The sequence below is a fragment of the Quercus lobata genome, chromosome 3, assembly GCF_001633185.2.
Source record: "Quercus lobata isolate SW786 chromosome 3, ValleyOak3.0 Primary Assembly, whole genome shotgun sequence".
NCBI lineage: Eukaryota > Viridiplantae > Streptophyta > Magnoliopsida > Fagales > Fagaceae > Quercus > Quercus lobata.
Window position 1 is genome coordinate 23559892 of NC_044906.1, and position 22816 is coordinate 23582707.

Sequence of the window (22816 nt, forward strand, 5' to 3'; positions counted from 1 at the left end):
TCGAGTCCTCGATCCCAGAGAGCTTATAGCAACCAGCCACCTCGGCAAGGCAAGGCAAGGCGATGGTCTGGCCGAGGAGATAAGGTGTGAAAGTTTAGATAAGATCGCTGTCAACGACGACCCGGAGAAGTTCTTTCAGGTCGGCTCTGAATTGCCTTCTCAAGAAAAGGAGGAACTGGTCAGATTTCTCAGAGAAAATGTCGACGTGTTCGCATGGGACACCTACGACGCCCCGGGAGTTGATCCTAGCCTCATTTGTCACCACCTGAACGTCAGCCCCTTTTCCACTCCGAAGAAGCAGCCACCCCGACGCCCTTCAAAGGAACATGCTAGTGCCGTAAGAGACGAAGTGGCAAAATTGAAAAGAGCAGGGGCTATCAAAGAGGTCTTTTATCCCGAATGGTTAGCGAACACGGTGGTGGTAAGGAAGAAGACAGGGAAGTGGAGGGTCTGCGTGGACTTCACGGACCTGAACAAGGCGTGCCCGAAGGACCCATTCCCCCTACCCCGAATCGACCGATTGGTGGATGCAACCGTGGGACACCCTCAAATGAGTTTCCTGGACGCCTTCCAGGGCTATCACCAGATACCCCTTGCGCTAGAGGACCAAGAGAAAACGGCTTTCATGACGCCCATCGAAAATTATCATTATAAGGTGATGTCGTTTGGGCTGAAGAACGCAGGCTCAACCTACCAAAGGATGATGACTCGGATGTTCGAGCCACAACTAGGCAAGATCATTGAGGTTTATATAGACGATATGGTTGTGAAGAGTAAAAGGGTGTCCGAGCACGTGAAAGACCTCGGAATAATCTTCGCTATCTTAAGGGAGCACCGGTTGCGGCTGATGCTTCCAAATGTTCATTCGGGGTCGGATCTGGGAAATTCCTAGGGTACATGGTCACCCACAGGGGAATAGAAGTAAGTCCCGACCAAATCAAAGCCATTAACAGCCTACAGGCTCCTCGGAATCCGAAGGAAGTGCAGAAGCTCACTGGCATGATTGCGGCATTAAACCGGTTCATATCGCGATCGGCGGATCGATGTCGGCCTTTTTACCTCCTGATAAACAAGTGGAAAGGGTTCGAATGGTCGGAGGATTGCGTTCAGGCTTTCCAGCAGCTTAAGGACTACCTGTCCCGACTACCCATCATGTCCAGCCCTGAGGCAGATGAGGTGCTGTTTGCATACGTCGCTATAGCTCCCCATGCTGTAAGCTTGGTGCTGATACGGGATGATAATGGGGTGCAGCGACCGGTTTACTATGTGAGCAAATCATTACATGAGGCCGAGGTGCGATACCTACCTTTAGAAAAGGCAATTCTGGCGATAGTGCATGCAACCCGGAAGCTTCCTCATTACTTTCAGGCGCATACGGTCATCGTTCTAACTCAGCTTCCCCTTCGAGCAGTGCTTCGAAGCGCTGACTACACAGGAAGGATCGCCATGTGGAGCGCACTTTTGGGGGCCTTTGATATCAAATATATGCCCAGATCCTCCATCAAAGGACAGGTCCTCGCAGACTTGGTAGCGGAGTTTGCTGAGCCCTCTATAGAAACAATAACCGAGAAGAAAGACATGGATGGTAAATCGGTTAGTGCGATTTCAGCAGGGGGGACCTTGCATTGGAAGGTCTACGTGGATGGCGCGGCCAACCAGAGAGGATCTGGAGTCGGGATAGTTTTAATATCGCCAGACAGGGCCACCATTGAAAAATCACTGAGGCTCGGATTCTCGGCTACGAACAATGAAGCCGAATACGAAGCCTTACTTCAGGGGATGACGATGGTTCAAAGATTGGGCGGAAGGACAATAGAAGCATTCTCGGACTCCAGATTGGTTGTCGGACAAGTGATGGGTGAGTTGGAAGCCAGAGATGCTAGGATGCAAGAGTATCTGGGACAAGTCAAACGGCTACAGACGAGTTTCGAATCCTTCAAAATGACGCACATTTCCAGAAGTGTAAACACCCATGCAGACTCGCTGGCCACTCTCGCCACGTCCTCGGCGCGTAGTCTGCCGCGAATTATCCTTGTTGAAGATCTAGTCCAGGCAAGTCCCATCCGCAGAAACCCGGCCCAAGTCCATCAGATCAGAAAAAGTCCCAGCTGGATGGACCCCATAAAGAGCTTCCTCCAAAACGACATCTTACCGGAGGAAAAACTGGAAGCCGAGAAGATACGCAGGAATGCTCCTCGGTTCTGGCTATCAGAGGACCACAAACTATATCGGCGCTCTTACTCTGGACCGTACCTACTCTGCGTACATCCAGAAAAGTCCGAGTCTCTACTTGAGGAGTTACACGAGGGAATTTGTGGAAGCCACACCGGAGGAAGGTCGCTGGCGCACAGGGCACTCACCCAGGGGTACTGGTGGCCGAACATGCAAAGAGAGGCCCAAGAATACGCTAAGAAGTGCGACCAGTGCCAAAGATTCGCCTCGAATATCCACCAACCCGAAGGGGTTCTCAACCCCCTCTCTAGCCCATGGCCGCTCGCACAATGGGGCCTTGATATAGTCTGACCTTTCCCCAAAGCTGCGGGGAACAAGCGATACATAATAGTCGGAACCGATTACTTCACTAAATGGGTGGAGGCTGAACCCTTGGCCAACATTAGGGACGTGGACGCCCAAAAATTCATCTGGAAGAACATCATCACCCGCTTCGGGACCCCACGTACACTCATTTCCGACAATGGTCTGCAGTTCGACAATAAGAACTTTAGGGAGTATTGCCGCGAGTTTGGAATCATTAACCGATATTCCACCCCCGCCTACCCTCAAGGAAATGGGCAAGTCGAAGCCGTGAACAAGGTCATAGTGAACGGACTGAAGAAAAGACTGGACGAGGCAAAGGGGAGATGGGTAGAAGAACTCCCGCACGTCTTATGGACCTATTGGACAACGCCGCGACGGTCGACCGGTGAAACCCCCTTTTCGATGACTTTTGGGGCTGAGGCCGTGCTCCCAATCTAGAACAACTTTCCTACACTAAGGTCCCGATCGTTTACCCCAAACGGTAACGACGAGTTATTGGGCAGGAGTCTGGACCTAGCCCAGGAAAGAAGGGAAAAAGCAATGATTCATATGGCCTATTATCACCAGAAGCTGAGATAAGGGTATGATGCTAACGTCAAACTGCGGCCTCTGGCTCCAGGTGATCTCGTGATGAGGAAGATCCTTGGCAGCGCAAAAAACCCCTCTTGGGGCAAGTTGGGGCCCAATTGGGAGGGACCATACCGTGTCACATCCGTGGCCGGAATAAGTGCCTACTACCTAGAAGATTTGGATGAAAAAACTGTACCTCGACCATGGAATGTAAATAACCTCAGAAGATATTGTTATTAATGAAAGTGGCTTAGCACACGTTTTGTTTCATGACTATCCACTGCCTGCTGGTCTACTAACAATTATTCATAGTTTTAAACAAAACCTAAGTCCTGCATGGATCCTCGGACCACAGACTTAGGGGAAATTATTACTCATGACAATTATTCATAGTTGTAAACAGAACCTAAGTCCTGCATGGCTCCTCGGACCACAGACTTAGGGGAAATTATTACTCATGACAACTATTCATAGTTTTAAACAGAACCTAAGTCCTGCATGGCTCCTCGGACTACAGACTTAGGGGAAATTACTACTCATGACAATTATTCATAGTTTTAAACAGAACCTAAGTCCTGCATGGCTCCTCGAACCACAGACTTAGGGGAAATTATTATTCATGACAATTATTCATAGTTTTAAACAGAACCTAAGTCCTGCATGGCTCCTCGGACCACAGACTTAGGGGAAATTATTACTCATGACGACTATTCATAGTTTTAAACAGAACCTAAGTCCTGCATGGCTCCTCGGACCACAGACTTAGGGGAAATTATTACTCATGATGACTATTCATAGTTTTAAACAGAACCTAAGTCCTGCATGGCTCCTCGGACCACAGACTTAGGGGAAATTATTACTCATGACAATTATTCATAGTTTTAAACAGAACCTAAGTCCTGCATGGCTCCTTGGACCTCAGACTTAGGGGAAATTATTACTCATGATAATTTATACAAGTTTTAAACAGAATCTAAGTCCTGCATGGCTCCTCGGACCATAGACTTAGGGGAAATTACTACTTATGGCAACTATTCATAGTCTTAAACAGAACCTAAGTCCTGCATGGCTCCTCGGACCACAGACTTAGGGGAAATTATTACTTATGATAGTTTTAAACAAAACCTAAATCCTTTTTATTTTGACCGATTACCTTTATCTATGTCGTTGCAAACGTTTATAAAAAAAAAAAAAAAAGCGGTACTGGCATGCATCCATAGAAGGCAAAGCAAACATTTTATATTAATATTCCGAGGACATTAAAAAGAGAGGTCCTTACAAAAGAACGGAAAAATAGGACGACTCTCATTCAAAAAAAAAAAAAAAAAGAATACAGAAATTAAAATCCTAAAAGCTAAGCCTTAGCAGGAGGATCTTCTTTTTGCTCGGGCTGAGGAGGAGGAACCTCGATGGTAGAGTCTGTGGCAGGATCCTTCGCCATATCAGGCACAGGGACGGCATCAGGCACCACCAGATCCTGCTCAGAAGCCACTTGGGCGCCATCAGGATTCTCTCGGATCTCCTCAGGATAGAAAATGTTCTCGGGCAGTCTTAGCACTGAATCGGCAGGAACTCCTGCAGCATCAAGGGCATGAGCCCATGAGATGCTGTAGTAGTCCCTGCATACCTCGGGGATCTCCTCGGATAGCCTGGCCTCCGTTTCTTCGGCCCCGAGTTGGTGAGAAGCATTCTTTTCAGCCTCTGTGGCTTCTCGGATCAGCTGGGCCTCCTCTTTGACCCGCCGCAGCTCATCCTCGACTTTTTGCAGAGCAATCTTGAGATCCAGCACTGCCTGCTTCTCGGTAGCAAGGTTGATCTGGGTCGAGTACAGCTCTTTGCGCTGGTCCTCCGCCTGGGTCTCGGCACTTTTCAAACCAGCCTCTGCACTTTTGCGCCGTTGCTCCGAGTCCTTGAACTTCTCCGTGAGTTCAAGGTGATCGTGCTTAAGGGACCCCAAGGTTTTCTCCATCTCCGTCCGAGTCTGGGTCTCAGCCTCAACCCGACTGCGGTTACCACGGCAAAACTCCTCAGCCACAAATACCTGCTGAGTAATCTACGAACGAAAACAAGATTGTCTTAAAAATCTAACGAGGTTAAATAAATCAATGAAACAGTAAGAGGATTACTTACCATCGCGAGATCCCTTTTAAGGGATAGGAAGATCTTGGGCTGAGAGAACCGCCTATAGGCCTCCATGTCCCGAGGAAGGAGTAGGGGTTGCTCTATGGCATCAGCCACGTACCCTGCCCGGCCTCGGTTATACTCTCAGACCGAAGCATTGTAGGGGATGGCAACCCCATCCAGCTCCAACTTGGGGTTCCATGCACGCGGGGTAGCGCGCACTTCAGCAAGGTTCTCCTTATCCCGGCTCTCCGAGGAGTTACCCCTTCTGCTCCTTGGCGCCCGAGTGGTCTTTTGCTGCTTGGTCGGCTGGGCAACCACCTCACCCTCCTCAGGAGTGTCAACTGGCCTTTTCTTCTTCAGGTTCGGATTAACCTTAAGGCCAAGGTCCGAGGAGTCCTGAGGGACCACAGGAGGAAGGGTTTTGACCTGTGACGGAGTTGGTCCCTTTGATGACTGACCTTTCGATGACTGACCTTTCCCTCGGGAGGCCATCAACTCCTTTAGAGTTTTTCCCTTTCCTGCCATGGGCTCTATCTCTTCGTCCGAGGGATCGTCCGAGCAGATGACGATTGAGGGAACACCAACTGCGGAATGTTGGTCCTGCTCTCCTTCAGGATCAGAAAGCTCCACCAAAGGAGTTTGCTGAACTTCCTCCTCAAAATAAAACTCGTCTATCTCTTCCTCAAGGGAAAGACGAGATGATTCAGCTTCCTCTTCAACCGGAACAGCAACGCCAGGCTCGTTTGGCGGAGGTAGCTGCTCTGCTAAGTAAGGATTTCTAACGTCGGGTAGCACGACTGGTGGCAAATCACGTTGAGCTAGGAACCCGTCCTTGGACACATCAATCTTGGCCAGCCTCGGACTGCCAGCCCTTATGGCGTGACCGATAGCCTGGAAAGAGCTGCTCAGAGATTGATAGCCCAGAACCAGATGGGCCGCACGCAACTGTCCGTCCTCGGTAACGTAAATCTCCGACCTAAGAAGGTAGTTCAACGCTAGCACGTTCACAAAGTTTATCCGAGGAGCGACGTGAACTTTATCTGCAAACAACCAAGAAAAGTGGGGTTAGTTCATGAAATTTTCCAATTACAAAGAAAGCGAGAAAAGTAACCCCCCAATACTAAATCCTTTCCCAAAAAGGATTGACCCTAAAGACGCCGCACCTGGGGTTCCTGCCCGAGTTGGACAATGAATACCATCGAACCACTCCCCTGAAGCAATAAGGAAGTCATTCTTCACGGTCTTATTGGATATTGGGAGACAAGAGATCAACCTAACGACCTCGGATCGGGATTTAAGATAATACCCTTCATCCCCGAGGCGGTGACACTCGTACAAATAAGCCACATCGTGCCAAGTAAGGCCTAGATTCATCCGCTCGTCTAAGACATCTACACAGCCTAGTATCTTGAACATATTCGGGGCACACTAATACTACGTCAACCTATGGTTGAACAGGTATTCCCTTGTTATCCTACGCATGGGAAGTGTCATCCCTCCCTCTATGAAAGCAATCATAGGGATAACAACTTCTCCCTCACCTCTATCTGTCAATACTCCTTTAAGAGGACAGTACTGCAGCCCCACCCCCGGGGGAATGTGGTATTTTGCCCTAAAGGCCTCCATAGCGGCCGGAGTTTTTACTAATTTTTCGAATCTACCCATCTGAGCTGAACTGGAGGAATGAGGGTAAAGACCGAGAAGAAAGGCAGAGTCCGAGGAGGGAATTGAAACGGAGAAATGAACGAAATTTACTGGTACCTTCACAAAACGCTCAATGGGACACCTGGAAATCTCTCTTGGAGGAAACGCTTCACGAAGAACGGCTACGGTGGCTTAGCGGGCGCAAGTACTCGTAGATCTCTGGGGTTCGATGGAGTTCTCTGGAATCCTCTGAGGTTTATGAAATGCAGATAAAAAGAAAACACTGAACCCTTCTGACGTCTTATATAGCCGGGAGGAGAGAGAAAAGATCGCTCCTGCCTAAAAATACGAGAAAGAACGATGGCCGTCTGATCCACGCCACACCGTTGGATGAGGGGGACACAAAACCTCCAGAAGTAAATGGCCGCGCCTCGTAAATTGTAGCGCGTCCAAAGTAACTGTCCGCACGCGCGCCCCGAGCTCTCCTTACTCCCATCCTCTCACTAACATCAAAACCCCGCTTTTCTCCTCGGAAGGAGATAAAAACCGGAGTTTTGAGGGGCTATTGTGGGGCTATTGTGGGGCCCGGCCCAAAAATAATGGGCTAGTCTAAATTCAGGCCCTTCCGAGGAGCGTCCTGTCCGAGGAGAAGCCACAGAAAGCATTATTCAGGCCCAACTACGATAAAAGAAACCTGTCTGAGGAGTAACTCCTCCTCGGACAATACGAAGTCCGATCAAAGACCACGCCCCTACCATTACAGTTCATTCTCCCAACATATAAAAAGAATAAAACCCAAAATATCCCATGGAAAGCTGCCGCCACCACCACATTAAATGTGCTACAACCACCCTTTTGGCCGCATTAATGAGGAAAAGACCCCTGAACAGTACTACCTTGGCCACTGCAACTCACAAGGGAGTGATATGGGCGTCTGATGGGACAGGTGCTCAAGTGGAGGCTTAGATGATCAACAAGTGTAAGGTTCAGATAAGAAAGGGAGAGCTATATAATGTAGTAAAGTCCCTCAAAGAAGGGGGACGAAGAAAAAATGTATGCTAACTGAGAAAATAGAATCTGCTGTTAAATATCCATCCTTGTGTTCTTGTTCCTGCAACAATATTGTCCAAGTATCAGACCGAACAGACTCGCTGAGGCTAAGTTCTTTGACCCATCCTCTACGAAATATTTATTGTGGGTTGCGCCTTGGGCCAAGGCCTGATCAATAGGATTTGGGCCAGGAAATCGTGTAACCACAACTGTCAATCTTAGTTTTTTTTTAATAATTTTTGTAATAGTGAAACAATGCATTTCATTTACAATTTACAACATTTTTGTTTCTCTCTATCTCTCCCCATGACCTTATCTAGTTAGTTACTACTATTAGTCTCTTTTCTTTTTTTTTTTTGCTTTTTTTTTAAATACTAAAATAGTGGGTATGCTAAAAGACATGAAGAAGAGAAAAATGTGTGGTGCAGATGAGAGATTAATGAGATAATAGTACAAATGAGTTAATGTGAACTTTTCGGTAACAGTAAAAAATGTTTAATGAAAAGAGATAAAAAAAAGACTAAATGTAAAATTATAGTGCCACATAGCAGAATCTCATGCACTTCCACGTGGGGTCTCTACTTAAATATATATATATATATATATGGATTGCCCGCATGATGCACGGATAACGTTGTAAGTTTCTATGTAAGAAGGTTATGGAAAATGTTGAACATATATTAGAGTAATAATATGAATTATTGTTTTGATAACATAAAGGATTTTGTTGAATTAAAGTAGTACAAATTAAGGTGATAAAAAATATAGACTATAACATAATTGTTATAAAAATTAGAAATTAGATGAAGCAAATAGTTTGTCATAAAAAGCGAAAATTTTAAGTTGCACGCATATAACCATTACAATTTTTTTTTTTTTTTTTTGGGTGCTAAATTGATATGAACCCTTTGAATTTGGAAATACACTTCAATGACTATGGTGTGTATTTTTATGAGAAAACAAAACAATACAAAACACCACAAAATTCAATTTTGGTTGTAATCCTTTTCGAGTTCTTTCTCAATTGGATACCTCAAAGTTACATGCTTTAAGGGTTGAATGCCAATCATTCAAAGTTATGTGCAAATATGGGATTAAAGGTTAAATACAAAATTACTCTGATAAAGCACTATATAACAGAACCTCATGTTTTAAAATAATATATATGAAGTTATTTTTATGGCTGCACATTTCCTTTGTGACAGAATCATTATTACAAATAGTTTAACAATGAAAGAACACCAAATGACCAAATACGGTGCTATGGAACTTAAGAGTAGATACCAAATTGAATTATAAAATATTGCACATATGGTAATACATGGTGCCAAGAGTGAATTGTCACAAATTCCAAATAATTTGAAAATAAAAAAGAAAAAGAAATCAGATGAATTTTTAAAGCCATATATGGTTACCAACTTACAACTATAATTCCATTTAAATATAATTGTACATGTTTAAGGCCAAGTGACTCAATATTGTATCTTGGAAAGAAATCTAAATTGACGCAAGACCAAATGGGGTCCCGTTGTGTGTGTTGGGTCACCACCAGCAACCATCACCATATTCACCCTTAATTGGCATCAGCAAGCAGCCAAGCACCACAGGTCAAATTGTTTTTATAGATATGAAATCATTTGCTAAAATAATATCTGTAGACACATGCCATGTTAGATTTATCTAGCTAATATCAATTCTCCAATCTTATACAAATCCTTGATGTGTTTTTTATTTTTTTTAATTGTACAATGAGTAAATTGATCTTAACGCAACCAAAAATTTCAAGGAATATATAAATAACACTATAGGCTGCCAATTCATGTACTCCATAATTAACCCAAATAAAGAAGAATTACCATGTGATATCACCATGACCGATCTTGGATTATTCCATCCATGACATTCACTTTCTTCTTCAATGCAAGCTTCAAATCCTCGATTGTTGTGATTTAACGATGTCGTATCTTCACACACAAATAGAAAGAAAGAAGGAAAACAACTATTTTCTTGTCAAAATGAGTATTAGCTTTCAATATAATTTTAGTTACAGCCATTTGCTTGTCAACATCTGGAGAGAGAGAGAGAGAGAGAGAGAGAGAGAGAGAGAGAGAGAGAGAGAGAGAGAAAGCGAGAGAGAGAGTACCAGAGGAAGTGTCATCCAGCAAATTAAGGACACAAATACGAATGGTGATTCCCAACATGATGACAACCCACAAGGTTCAATATACTTTTAACCCTGCCTTCTTCACATTAATGCTTTCACATTTGTATTCTAGTTCTAGTACTTATATAAGAAGATTGGGAATAGAAGAGGTTAGGCAATGCCAGAGTAACATGACACCAAATTGAATTATAAAATATTGCACATATGGTAATACATGGTGCCAAGCGTAAATTGCCAACCAACATCATATGCCACTTTTTAGCTTATACGTGACACAATTTTAAGGGGTCATTTTTTCTACATGACAGCACCTTCTTAATTATAAGAATCAACTTTCTCTCAACTTCTGCTATTATATATAGTATATGATGACTAGTATTATACTCATGAGATGCGCTAAATCAAGAATTATGTGTGTTTCAAAAAAAAAAACAAATCAAGAATTATGTGTAAATTAATGAAAACAAAAAAATAATTTTATTTTAATTAAAATTAAATAGATAATAAAAATAAAGAAATCTTTTACTCTATTTTTTTTTAAATGAGATAACATTTTACTTTAAATTATATAGTGAATGAATATTGTGTAAGATTAAGCTTTTATTAATAAATAAATAAAAATCATATATAAGTCCAAAATTAATTGAATGGAATATGGTAGATAACTATGCAACTTGAAAGTTCATTTAGACCCCTTAAACAGATTGTTTAACCTAATTTATTAACCAAGTGATTACTTAGTTTAATTATTCAGATTTAGGTTAAACACAAATATATCATATCATGCAAAGATGTGGAAAAGTAAATAATATCATGATATGATTATCTAAGAAAACTGATGAAACTAACCATTTCAAGGTAAAAACCTGGAGAAGATTTAACCTAACTATCTTCAAGGTAAACCAAATCCACTATAAGAGAATCGAAGATTTTATAAAAGATTTAACTCTAAATCTAATGCTACCTCTAGTAGTAACTGACACGACCATGTTCAAGTTTCGAATCCACAGACTCCTTCTCTTCTTGGATTTACAGCAACAAAACCCGCCTTGCTTGTGACTTTAAGACTCCACTCAAAGGTTTCAGATCACCTTTACTTGTTGATCTTGATATAGCAACTAGTTCTACCAATCCTTGATTGTAGTTTTAGCTCCGGTAAATTCTTATGTTGTTAGAAGGCATAGAACGTCTCAAATCTCACAGTGTAACACACAAGTCTTCTTCAGCACCTCCAAAACGTAGCTAGGGTTTCTCTTTTATATGTGAAGAAGTTTAAGTGAAACCCTAAATGTTTTCACAAGCTTAGGCCCATTTAAAAATTCAACAGAAAAACTATGTCTGCGATTTTTGATCAATCAAGCCTAATTCTCGATCGGTCGAAAAAGGCAAAACCTCACTTTTCTTTTCTGCAAACAGCTGGACTTGAAAACTTGAAACACCCTTATTTAAGCATTGCCTAAACACCTAGACTAGACATGTTTTGATCTTGAATTGCCAACACAATACAATAATGATTCTAAATATTTAATTCTTAAATCTTTAGAACCTAACACAACTAATATAAAAGGAGATGCCAAAAAATATTATAAAGGGAGTTTGCATAATTAAAGCCCATATTTAAATGAAAAACCTTGAATTCAATCATTTAAAAAAAATGATTGAAAGCATATTTAAGTGATAGCCTCAATGTAATAGTTAAGAATTATGAACAACTCAAATTACTAAACATTAAAAAATAAAAGTAGATAAATTTACATAAAAATTGAATTTTGTGTTTGAAAGTGAGGGAGGAGGCACCAAATTTCACCCTATCAAAACCAAATATGTAAATATAAATTTCAAGAAATTTTTTTGAGAAAAACTCAATACCAAGATTATTGTTTGATTGAATGTTTTGAAACCTATAGGAAAACTCCCTGAAAAAGAAAAAAAAAAAAAAAACAAAAAAAACAAAAACAAACAAACAAACAAAATTGGGAGTTTACTTTTTGAAGCAATGATAGATTCTTGGACATTCAAAATATTAATAAGAAAAATCATGAATTTGGCCTTATATTTAGGCGAAAAACACATTTTGGTCCCTCTATTTTCAGCCGATTTCCGTTTTAGTCCCAAAGTTTTTTTTTTACTGCTTTTAGTCCCTCTCCTGAAACACGCTTCCATTTTAGTCCTTGCCGTTACATCAGAAACAGATATTGCAGACGTGGCAAACGGCAAAGTTAAATAATAATAAACTAATGTCCACGTGACCTAAATTAATAATAAAAAATATTTTTTAATGCCACATCAGCATCTAAATTAAAAAAAATTAATTTATTAATTTTAACTAAATAAAAAAAAATTTAAAAACAGAATTAAAAACTAAAAATCTTATGAATTGAGATCTAAGTGTGCCTTGAACAAGAACAACAAGAACACAAACCCAGATCCAAGAACACAAACCCAGAAATTATTTAAAAAAAAAATAATAATCAAACCCAGAAATTCCAATCTCAAAGCCAACCCACAACCAAAATAAAACCCACAACAACCCAGGCCAAGAAAATCAACCCAGAAAATCAACAAACAACAAACAACAACAAAAAAACATGAATTCCATCAACTTGTCAACAACCACTTTCACCTTTCTAGCCCCATATCTCTTCACCCTCGTTGTCTTCCTCCTTTTCTTGGAACAGATCTCTTACTTGAAGAAGAGAAAAAACATCCCAGGTACAGTTCTAGTGTTTCCATTTCTTGGCAACGCAATCTCATTGGTCCGTCACCCTACAAGGTTCTGGGACCACCAGTCATCTCTCGCCAAGTCATCCCCAGCTGGCTTCTCCGCCAACTACATCGTCGGCAGATTCATTCTCTTCATCCGTGACTCTGAGCTCTCCCACAAGATCTTCTCCAATGTGCGCCCCGATGCTTTTCACCTTGTGGGCCACCCTTTTGGCAAAAAGCTCTTTGGCGAACACAACCTCATATACATGATGGGACAAGATCACAAAGATCTCCGCCGTCGGATCACTCCCAACTTCACTCCCAAAGCTCTCTCCACCTATACTTCACTCCAGCAGATTACTATTCTCCACCATCTACAAAAATGGGATCGACTTTCTTCGGGAAAAGCGATTCCGCTTAGATTTCTGGCTCGTGATATGAATCTCGAAACTTCGCAGACTGTGTTTGTCGGGCCTTATCTAGCCCCCGAGGTGCGCGAGAGGTTTAACGCCGATTACAACTTCTTCAATGTTGGCCTCATGAAGCTGCCCTTCGATTTTTTTGGCCTGGGTTGTTGTGGGTTTTATTTTGGTGGTTGTGGGTTGGCTTTGAGATTGGAATTTCTGGTTTTGATTAGTTTTTTTTTTTTTTTTAAATAATTTCTGGGTTTGTGTTCTTGGATCTGGGTTTGTGTTCTTATTGTTCTTGTTCAAGGCACACTTAGATCTCAATTCATAAAATTTTTAGTTTTTAATTCTGTTTTTAATTTTTTTTATTTAGTTAAAATTAATAAATTAATTTTTTTAATTTAGATGCTGATGTGGCATTAAAAAACATTTTTTATTATTAATTTAGGCCACGTGGATATTAGTTTATTATTATTTAACTTTGCCGTTTGCCACGTCTGCAATATCCGTTTCTGATGTAACGGCAGGGACTAAAATGGAAGCGTTTTTTAGGAGAGGGACTAAAAGCGGTAAAAAAAAAAAATTAGGGACTAAAACGGAAATCGACTGAAAATATAAGGACCAAAATGTGTTTTTCCTCTAATATTTATAATGAACTAAAAATCTAAAGATGAGAGTCATGGTATAATAAAACTATTGTCCATAATCATTCCAATATTTATCCAACAAACAAAATTTCAACCACGGAAAACTTCAACCAAAAAAAAAAAATGATAAAAAGTTGTTTCTATTTAAAACAATAAATTTAAGTTGTGAAGAAGTTGATATAAAAATCAAGTTGTTAACGTTAATTACAAATATTTTTTCTGTTATACCATAAAAATCATTAGCTTTTTTTTTTTTTTTTTTTTTTTTTGTTATCCAAAAATTTGATATTTATCCAAAAAAATAAATTAAAAATATATATATTAAAAAAAAAAGTAGATAATAAATTTATTATCAATTCTTCCCTTGTGTATATCCTCCCAATGAAATTGTTTTTTTCTTTTTTAGTTTCATGGGATTAGCTATACTTCTACATACACAACTACACATTTTAATATTTTATGCTTTGGATTTTTTTTTTCCTTTCTATCCTATTATTTTAGGCTTTATTGATAATATTTAGATAGACAACTGTAGGTTGTAGTTGTATGACACCAACCAACTAAATTTACCTCTCAAAGAAAAAAAATCAAATAAATACATGTAGTGTAGTAATTAAACAATAAGAAAGTTGCTGCTTTTTTATTTTTATATATATATAACACACTACACTTAAAAAATAAGGATTATTTTCTATAAAAAAAAAGGAAAAGAAAAAAGGATTAGATGGATTAGATGAAAATTTTGGATTATAATACACTACATGTAAAAAAAATAAGGATTAGATGGATTAGATAAAGAATTTGGATTATAATCAAAATTATCAACTTTGAAATTATAGGAGATGAAAAATATTAAAATCTAAAAATCTAAAAAAATTTCCGCAATTTGGTAAAACCACTTGGCGCAATTGTGGTTTCTAAACCCAACTTTTAATATATAGTATATGATATTAAGTAGACGTGAGTTCCAAATTAGTTTAACTAGTAAAGTTTCTTGTCATCAAATAAGAAATTTGATATTCAATCCCTGCTTACATGAAAAATCAATTGATGACTTGTGTAAGGACCCATTTCGTAGCCCAAGCCCAAATTGAATGATCTTGGCCCAATGAGTCCAGTACAATGAATTTGTAGAGAGTAGGTCAGAGAACTAGGCCTTAGTAAGTTGGACAACGGCTAGTACTAGATTAAATGACAATCAAACACAAACAAGAGATTCTGATATCAATAGACTTATAGTCCGAGGAGGTCTCCTTTTTATAAATTGATCACAATTGGGTACAAGTGCGATTTAGATTGCTACAATGTTCTCTCTGATGAATTTTTTGATCCCCTTCTCATGGAGGGTCTCTCACATTATATAGCTCCGTTTGGACCATCTTGATCCTACACTTTTTGATCATCTGAGCTCTTACTTGAATACTTGTCCCATCGAACACCCTCTTTGGCTTTCTGTGGGTTGTGGTAGTCAAGGCAGCACTGTTCAGAGGTCTTCTCCACATAAATGCGGTCAGAAAAGTAGTTGCAGTGCATTTATTGAGGTGGTAGCAGTTTTCTCTTAGATATTTTTGGGTTTCCTTTTTTCTCGTATGTTCATGAGGCACGTCCCTATCATTGGAGCTTTTTGAAGGGTCACTCTAATTGCTGAAGTATATACTTAAGCTACCTTCATCATATCCGAGGAGGAGTTCCTCCTCGGACCGCCTTCCATTTGTTCCTTACTCATGAGACTTTAAATTGGAACTCCTAATAACTATTTGTTCCTCCTCGGACAATTCAACGTCCTCGAACAAAGCCCAAGGTCCAATATATGATTCTGGGCCCATATCTGTACAACTTGGTTTGATGATAAAACATAATCATCATATATGGAGCGAATGCCATAAATTTGAAACACTATCTTATCTTGAAATAATAATAATAATAATAATAATTGAGTTGCTAAACTATCCACTTTTGAGAAAAAACTACTTTGGAGATTCATACACTTAGTGTAATTATGCAAATTAATTTAGTGCACTCCAGTTAATTACTTCTTTTTATATTAACAAGCATATGTTTATTGGCAAGGATCAAATCTTTAGTACAAACGGCTGATCAAGGCTTCATAAAATTTAGGTTGTGCCACTTCTAATCAATTCAACAAACAGCAATGGCATGTCTATAATCTGAAAAGTATACTTTAGATTATAGAATAAATTAAATTAAATTACTCCAAGTAATAGTAAAATGATAAATCACAGAAGCACTAAGAAAAAAAATCACACGAACATGCTAATTTTTTGTGGAAAACCCTCTAATATGGAGGAAAAAATTCCAGTCAAACAGGATCAATCTCTATAATAAATTATATATTAGAACATTCAATTTTATTTTTAAAAATTGAGTTTATAATAAATTTGGAAAAATAAAAGAAAAACACTCTAAGAATTGATACAACACTCTAAAAATTATTTATAATAAATCTAAGAAATTTAGAAATAGAAAATTGGGTTAATAATATGCATACTATAGACATTTTGCTAGTTAGTATTTAAAAAAAAAAAAAGAAGAAATATTTAATTTTGATACTTTTCTCAATCCTACTTAGTTGTAATAATAACAATATACACAATTCAAAACATGGAACAATATTAAAATTATTAAACCTAATTCCATTATCTTTTATGTTGAATACAAACAAATAATCAATCAACTGAAAATCATAGCTTTAATTAAGAAAACAAAAAAAACACATGAACCCAAATAAAAAACATTTAAGGTGAGGAATTAAGACCAACCTACTAAGACGCAAATACCAAAAACCTCAAGACTTAAAACTTCCAAATTTATAGAATCCCCAAATTCTACTTCAAAACCAAATAAAACCCTTCAAATTCAACAAATTTATATATAACATACCATATAAAGCTTTGATTTTTCTCCAAAAAAATAGAGATGCTTCATCTACCATATACAATATAAAATAATTAGTAGACATTTCAACCCAAAAACCAAACCCACGAAAACAATGTCAATATAAATATGGAGATTAACCCAAATACTCAAAAGAAAATCAATTCTAAACATAAGAAAAGAATAAGATAGAAAAAAAATCTCAGGCACATATGAAAGCAAATAAAAAATTCAACATAAAAGATAAAATTCATTAATAACAATATAAACAAATATCCACATATGTTGAATTGAAATTCTTTAATTATAACTGCAAGACCTGCTTAAAGGAGCAAGTAATTGGACCCTCAACTTATTTGTTGGTGGGCTTAATCTAAATCTTAGTTATAGGGTTCCAACTCAGGCTTGGTTGTTCCCTCTCAAGCTCAGATCTCCCATAAGTTCTCTTACTTCATTCTCCTTTACCTAGTTTTTCCTTGATCACTCACCTTACCCCCAAATTTCCATCCCCCAAAACAATGGCATAGTCCCCCTTTTATATACATGAGCGAGTGGGGTGGTTATCATTTGTATTCCCACTCACTCACGTATTCCCATATCTCCCAGAATCCCAAGAGATCCTCACGAATTAAGAGGATTCCCTAGAAACTTGTTCCTGAAGTAGGTTAGTGCTCGGTAGTGGATTCTTTTTGTTGTCGTTCTTGGTTACCGATCTCATTCGGACCGAGTACGAGCTTCTTTTATGATTGTTCTCGATTCCCCTCGGGAAGGGTTGAGTGGAACTCTTAATGCTCGGTTGGCAATTGAGTCCAATGTGAGGAAGCCTAGGACAGTCCTTCCATGACATCCCAGGCTCATCACACTCAATGGGCTCTGGGCCTTACTCATGTGGTCAGCCCAATCATCCTGGGCTCATCACACTCAATGGGGCTTGGGCCTTGCGCCGGGCCTTGCTCGTGTGGTTGGCCCAGTCCACTGGGCCTAGTTCACCCACAATAACAATATAAACAAATTCGACATAAAATTCATTAACCAAAGAAGCAATCACCTTTCATCTCGATGGAAGGACCCTATTTTCTGGTTGGAAGATAGTTTGAAGATTTGGAATGTCACTATCATGTAGTTTAATGAAATTGTATGAAGATGGTACCTAAACATCACATCCATGCTTGGAAATTGTAGGTTTACTCATGGGAGCCGTTAATTTGTCATGATGTTGTTGATATGGGATGGTCAACACTTGGTGACCAGTGTATTAATGACAAAAAACTTCTGGCTTGCTCATACTATCGCAATTCTGTTGGAGTTTGGGTGGCAGATGTATTGGTGCTTTCTGATCAAGTTGAATTCATTATATAAATATATATATATATATATATATATAGATGATAATGATGAGTTTGAGTTTAAGTTGGACTTGTTAATAAAATAGAGTTTCACTCCTTATTAAGTTTGAACTAAACAAAAATAATTTTATTTTAAAAAAATAATAATGATTTATTTTTTATTTTTTAAATATTTTGCAGATGTGGAAAATCGTGAGAGTTTCAGAGGTTTCGATTATATATATATATATATATATATATAGATGATATAACATACTAAAGTCTTCGCACTATAAGTCAGAATCCTATAATGCTTACAAACAATACTATATCCCAAAATACCACAAGATTCAACACAAAACATGTTCCTACCTAGAATATGCAACCCCACGAACAAAATTTGGGTCTAGCACACCTAGGGCCTACAACCTACAAGAGCCCAAACTTCAATAGAACTAACTATTGCCTCCTTAAAAGACAGCAAGGCCAAAATCGTAACCTTTGATAGAACGAGTTCCCCAATCTATATAATTTATATAATATCTTAAACTCAAAACATAATATTTATTATTATTATGCTCTTGTTGAGCCATATCAGCATAGCATTTTGATCCAATTTAGTCCACTTTGGTTTATTTTGGTCCAATTGGTCCACTTCAATCTATTCTGTTCACTTTGGTCCATTTTGGTCCACTTCACTCTATTTCATACTACTTTGGTCCACTTTGGTCAACAGCTTTCATATTGTTAGATATGGACATACATGAATACACACACACACACACACACACACACACACATACTTTAGAAAAATGCCTTATCTATAACAATTTTACAACAAATCCTACCTGGCAAGTTGTTATTGGTTCTAATCTTGGTTTATCACTGATGCCACTTTTTTACTCATTAATAATAACTTGCCACCTAAAATTTGTTATAATAATCATTCAACAGTTAGGAAATTTGAAGACCTAACACCTTGTCATCTAAGATTTATGATAGTCTTTTTCCTCTTTTGTTATCACTTAACTTTTTGTTTTTTCTTTTTCAATTTGGGTATGGCCTTGGAGTTCTGTATATGTTTTAGGTTGGGTATACTTTGAATATATTTTATATTAAATTGAATGAAATCACTTGATTTAAAACTTGTTTAAAAATATTTTTAGGCTAAACTGATTATGGAGTTAAGCGTTGTTATTTCAATTTATGTGTGATTCTTTAGTTTGGTACACATTTGGGGTTAAGTTACTTTGATTGTTCTTCCTATATATTCTTTCTACTGTATGTTATAAATTTTGATAAATATATGCAAGTTGCATATGTTGGAAAGTAAGTAAATAATTATTCAATTGTAAAATCTATTAGTAAATGATGGTTTTTAGACCCCTTAAAACACAATTGAATTAACCTAGGTAATTAGCCAAGTTGTTGCTTAGTTCAAATTAACAAATCTAGGTTATCACAATCACAAAGATTATATCATGCAAAGCAGCAGAAAGATAAATAACACAAATATATGATCACCCAGAAAACCAAACTAGTAAAAACCGGGGGAGAATTTAACCTAGCTATCCTCAAGGTAAACCTGAATCCACAATCTTGAAAGAATCGAAGTTCATACAATAAGACTTACAAGCCCCCACACTCGACTTCTTATTGCTACCAACTAGTAGAACTTACTAACACGACCACGTGCAAGCTCCAATTCCACAGACTCTTTCTTTCTTGGATTCACCACCAGATACAAGCACACCCGCTTGTGTTTTCTTTAAACTTCAATGGCAGCAACCGAGTTGATCATCAAGGTGTAGATAATATCTCCTCCTTGAAAACCCTAAATTTGTGTAAAGGAAAGCTCCTCTAAATCTCACAAGAGATTTACACAAACAACAATATGAGCAACACTAAAATGTGGCTAGGGTTTGCCTTTTATACTTAGGACAAATTAGAAAACCCTAAACGTTTTAAACAACTAGGGCTGAGTTGGAAATCTGCAGAAAAAAACATTCTGCCCGAGATTTAATCGATCGAGCCTAAGCTTTGATCGATCAAGCCAGGCCGAAATGCACAATACTTTCTGCATTAGCTTGATTCTAACTTTACATAAAATATACAACTTTTAGCAAGACTAAAACACTTCTAAACACATTGTGTTGATCATGGTTTGCCAACAATACACATTAGAGTTCTAAATACATAAATACCTAAGTCTTTAGAACCTAACAGTAAATAACTAAATGAGTTAATTTAATTATTTGTCCAAACCTATTAGTACATGAAGTCTTTTAAGTAATTTTCAAATTAATATTAATCAAACGGAAAGATGTTTTAAATAATCTTATGAATGCTTTTAGTTAAATTATTCATAGCAAAAAGAACATTTAAACAATATTGTTTTCTAACTAAAATGTTTAGACAAAGAATTAGATTGACTATTTTTTTTTTTACAAAGAATTAGAATTAGATGGACTAAATTGATAATAATTTTAACATGAAGAACTAATTTGACAATTATAGTTAAAATTAAAGGACTAAATTTAAACCATTAGATTTTTTTAAAAAGAATCTTAACAATTTTATTTTAGTCATGAATGATACGAGATATTATTTGCATTTCCCTTTCCAATAATATCGCCTTGATATATATATATATATATATATATATATATATATTTATATTTATATATATTCATAATTTAATGTTAAGCTCCATTTGTTTTGGTGGCGATGATGCTATTGTTAAGTACTGGGATGTTACTTCTAAGATCCCACTTTTAGAGCTTTAGTGTCATAAGGATTATGTGCGTTGTGATGATTTTTCACCTATTAGTAATGAAATGTGCGTCACTAGGTCATATGATCACACGGTTAAGCTTTGGGATGTGAGAGTGATAGGTTCAAAATCTGTTATGGAGGTTAACCAAGTAAAACCGGTTGAGAGTGGGTTTTTTTGCCATCTCAGGGGTTAGTTGCTACAGCGGGTGGGAATTCAGTTAAGATATGAGATTTGATTGGAGGTGAGAAGATGGTTTATTTGATGGAGAGTTATATAAAGACTGTTACATTAGTTTGTGTATGGAGATTTGGGAAGGAGAGTGCGGAGGAAGGGAGGGAGTATAGGGTTTTGAGTGTGGGATTGGATGGGTATATGAAAGTGTATGATTATGGGCGGATGAAGGTCACATAATAAGGTTCCTGCACCACTTATGTCAATTGGGTTTTCGTTGGATTGTGGGGTGAGAGTGTCAAAGTTCTAAAGCATCAGCAAGTTCTGTTACATGTGCATCAGGTGCCTCAGGTGCCACACTGATGCAGCCCAAGCTGCATCATAGTGCAGCAAACAATGTATCAACAGAGCATCAGTGTACATCAGATCAAGCAAGACCCTTTGATGATGTAGCAGCAAGTGCCAAAGTAACAAATGTGAAGATTGAAGAGCTAACTACTTGTTTAACTAGTGAATCTGGTATAGCCCAGTTGAAGAGAATTAAAAGTTGTGTAAATATGCCTAAACTACAGAATAAGGATGTAGTATAGTTGGTTTTGTGTTGTAAGCTACTTGTAGTTTTGTTCCTAACTAAAGGTAGGCTAATGACTCACGTGTGGTAGTTAGCTAAACTGTTAGAGTGTGTTCACACGTGCATACCAGTTTGTTCAGGCAGTTACATGCTCCGTTTGGTATATATATGTGTACAGATCATTCCATTAATAACAGATTATTCATTTTCAATCATTTACTTTCTTATATGGTATCAGAGCAAAACCCACAGAATTTCTCTTCTCTTTTCTAGGGTTTCTTAGTTCAATTTTGGGGATTTTCTCATCCGCCATTGTCATCTTCCTCGAAGCTTTCTTCATTCACCACCGTTGTGTTCTATAAGCTCCTTCAATGGCAGAAACAGCAGCGGGCAATACTTCCACTACAGAGGCTTCATCTTCTTCGCAAGATTCATACAATCTTAGTGATCCTCTGTTCTTGCATCCTGGAGAAAATCCAGGAGCAATTCTCACTTCTCAACCATTAATTGGAGGAGAAAACTATCCAGCTTGGGCTGCATCAGTGTGGCACCTGAGGCACCTGATGCACATGTAACAGAACTTGCTGATGCTTTAGAACTTTGACAGAGAGTTATTGGGATTTTGAATGGGATAATGTATGTTGAAAAAAGGAAGATGAATGGGGAAATTGTGGAGAGTGGTTTGAGGAGCTTTTCGAGTTTAGGTTTGGAGATGGAGAGGAGGGTTCTAAGGACTGCGTCTATTTTCGGTATCAAAGTCTTTTCCACTATCTCCTTAATTTAAGTTCTTTATTTTTGTATTTACAACACCACTCTAAACATTTATACAATAATAGAGTACATGTTTTTCATAAGAAAACAAGAGCAAGAATAGAAAAGACACCCTTGATAAAAATGCGAACTTTGCTTTTGTAAGATTGAGATGTGCTTCCCAAGGTAAAAGATTGTTATCCAACACACCACCCTTATCGAAGTTCACTATGTATTTCAATGTGCTTGTGATACTCTCAGTTTTTCTTCTATTTTGCTACTCTCTTGGTGGATTTTTCATGTTTTTTACTCTTTTTTTTCCTCTAATGGTTCGTTTCCTCAAGTGCAGATTACCAAAATTGTACTTTAAAGTACAATTTTGATCACATTAAAATACATTCCTGATCATAGGTTCTCTCTTTTTATCATTTGGTTTGTTTAATATTTAGTTGTTATTAGAAGTGGGTACTTAAGTTTC

The 22816-nt window shown here is 38.2% G+C and overlaps 1 protein-coding gene across 1 annotated transcript; it reads left to right on the forward strand.

Annotated features, from left to right (window-relative positions):
* Nucleotides 1–12678: 12678 nt before the first annotated feature.
* On the forward strand, nt 12679–21607 carry LOC115980600 (cytochrome P450 710A11-like). The gene is made up of 2 exons (XM_031102831.1): nt 12679–13366; nt 21360–21607. Exons 1-2 carry the CDS (start codon nt 12679–12681, stop codon nt 21605–21607), a joined length of 936 nt encoding a protein of 311 aa, XP_030958691.1.
* The last annotated feature ends 1209 nt before the right edge of the window (nt 21608–22816 follow it).

Coding starts and splice junctions, on each gene's coding strand:
- LOC115980600 (XM_031102831.1), top strand. CDS start 12,679: ATGAATTCCATCAACTTGTCAACAACCACTTTCACCTTTCTAGCCCCA. Junction 13,367..21,359: donor CTTCGATTTTTTTGGCCTGG/GTTGTTGTGGGT, acceptor CATGTGCATCAG/GTGCCTCAGGTGCCACACTG.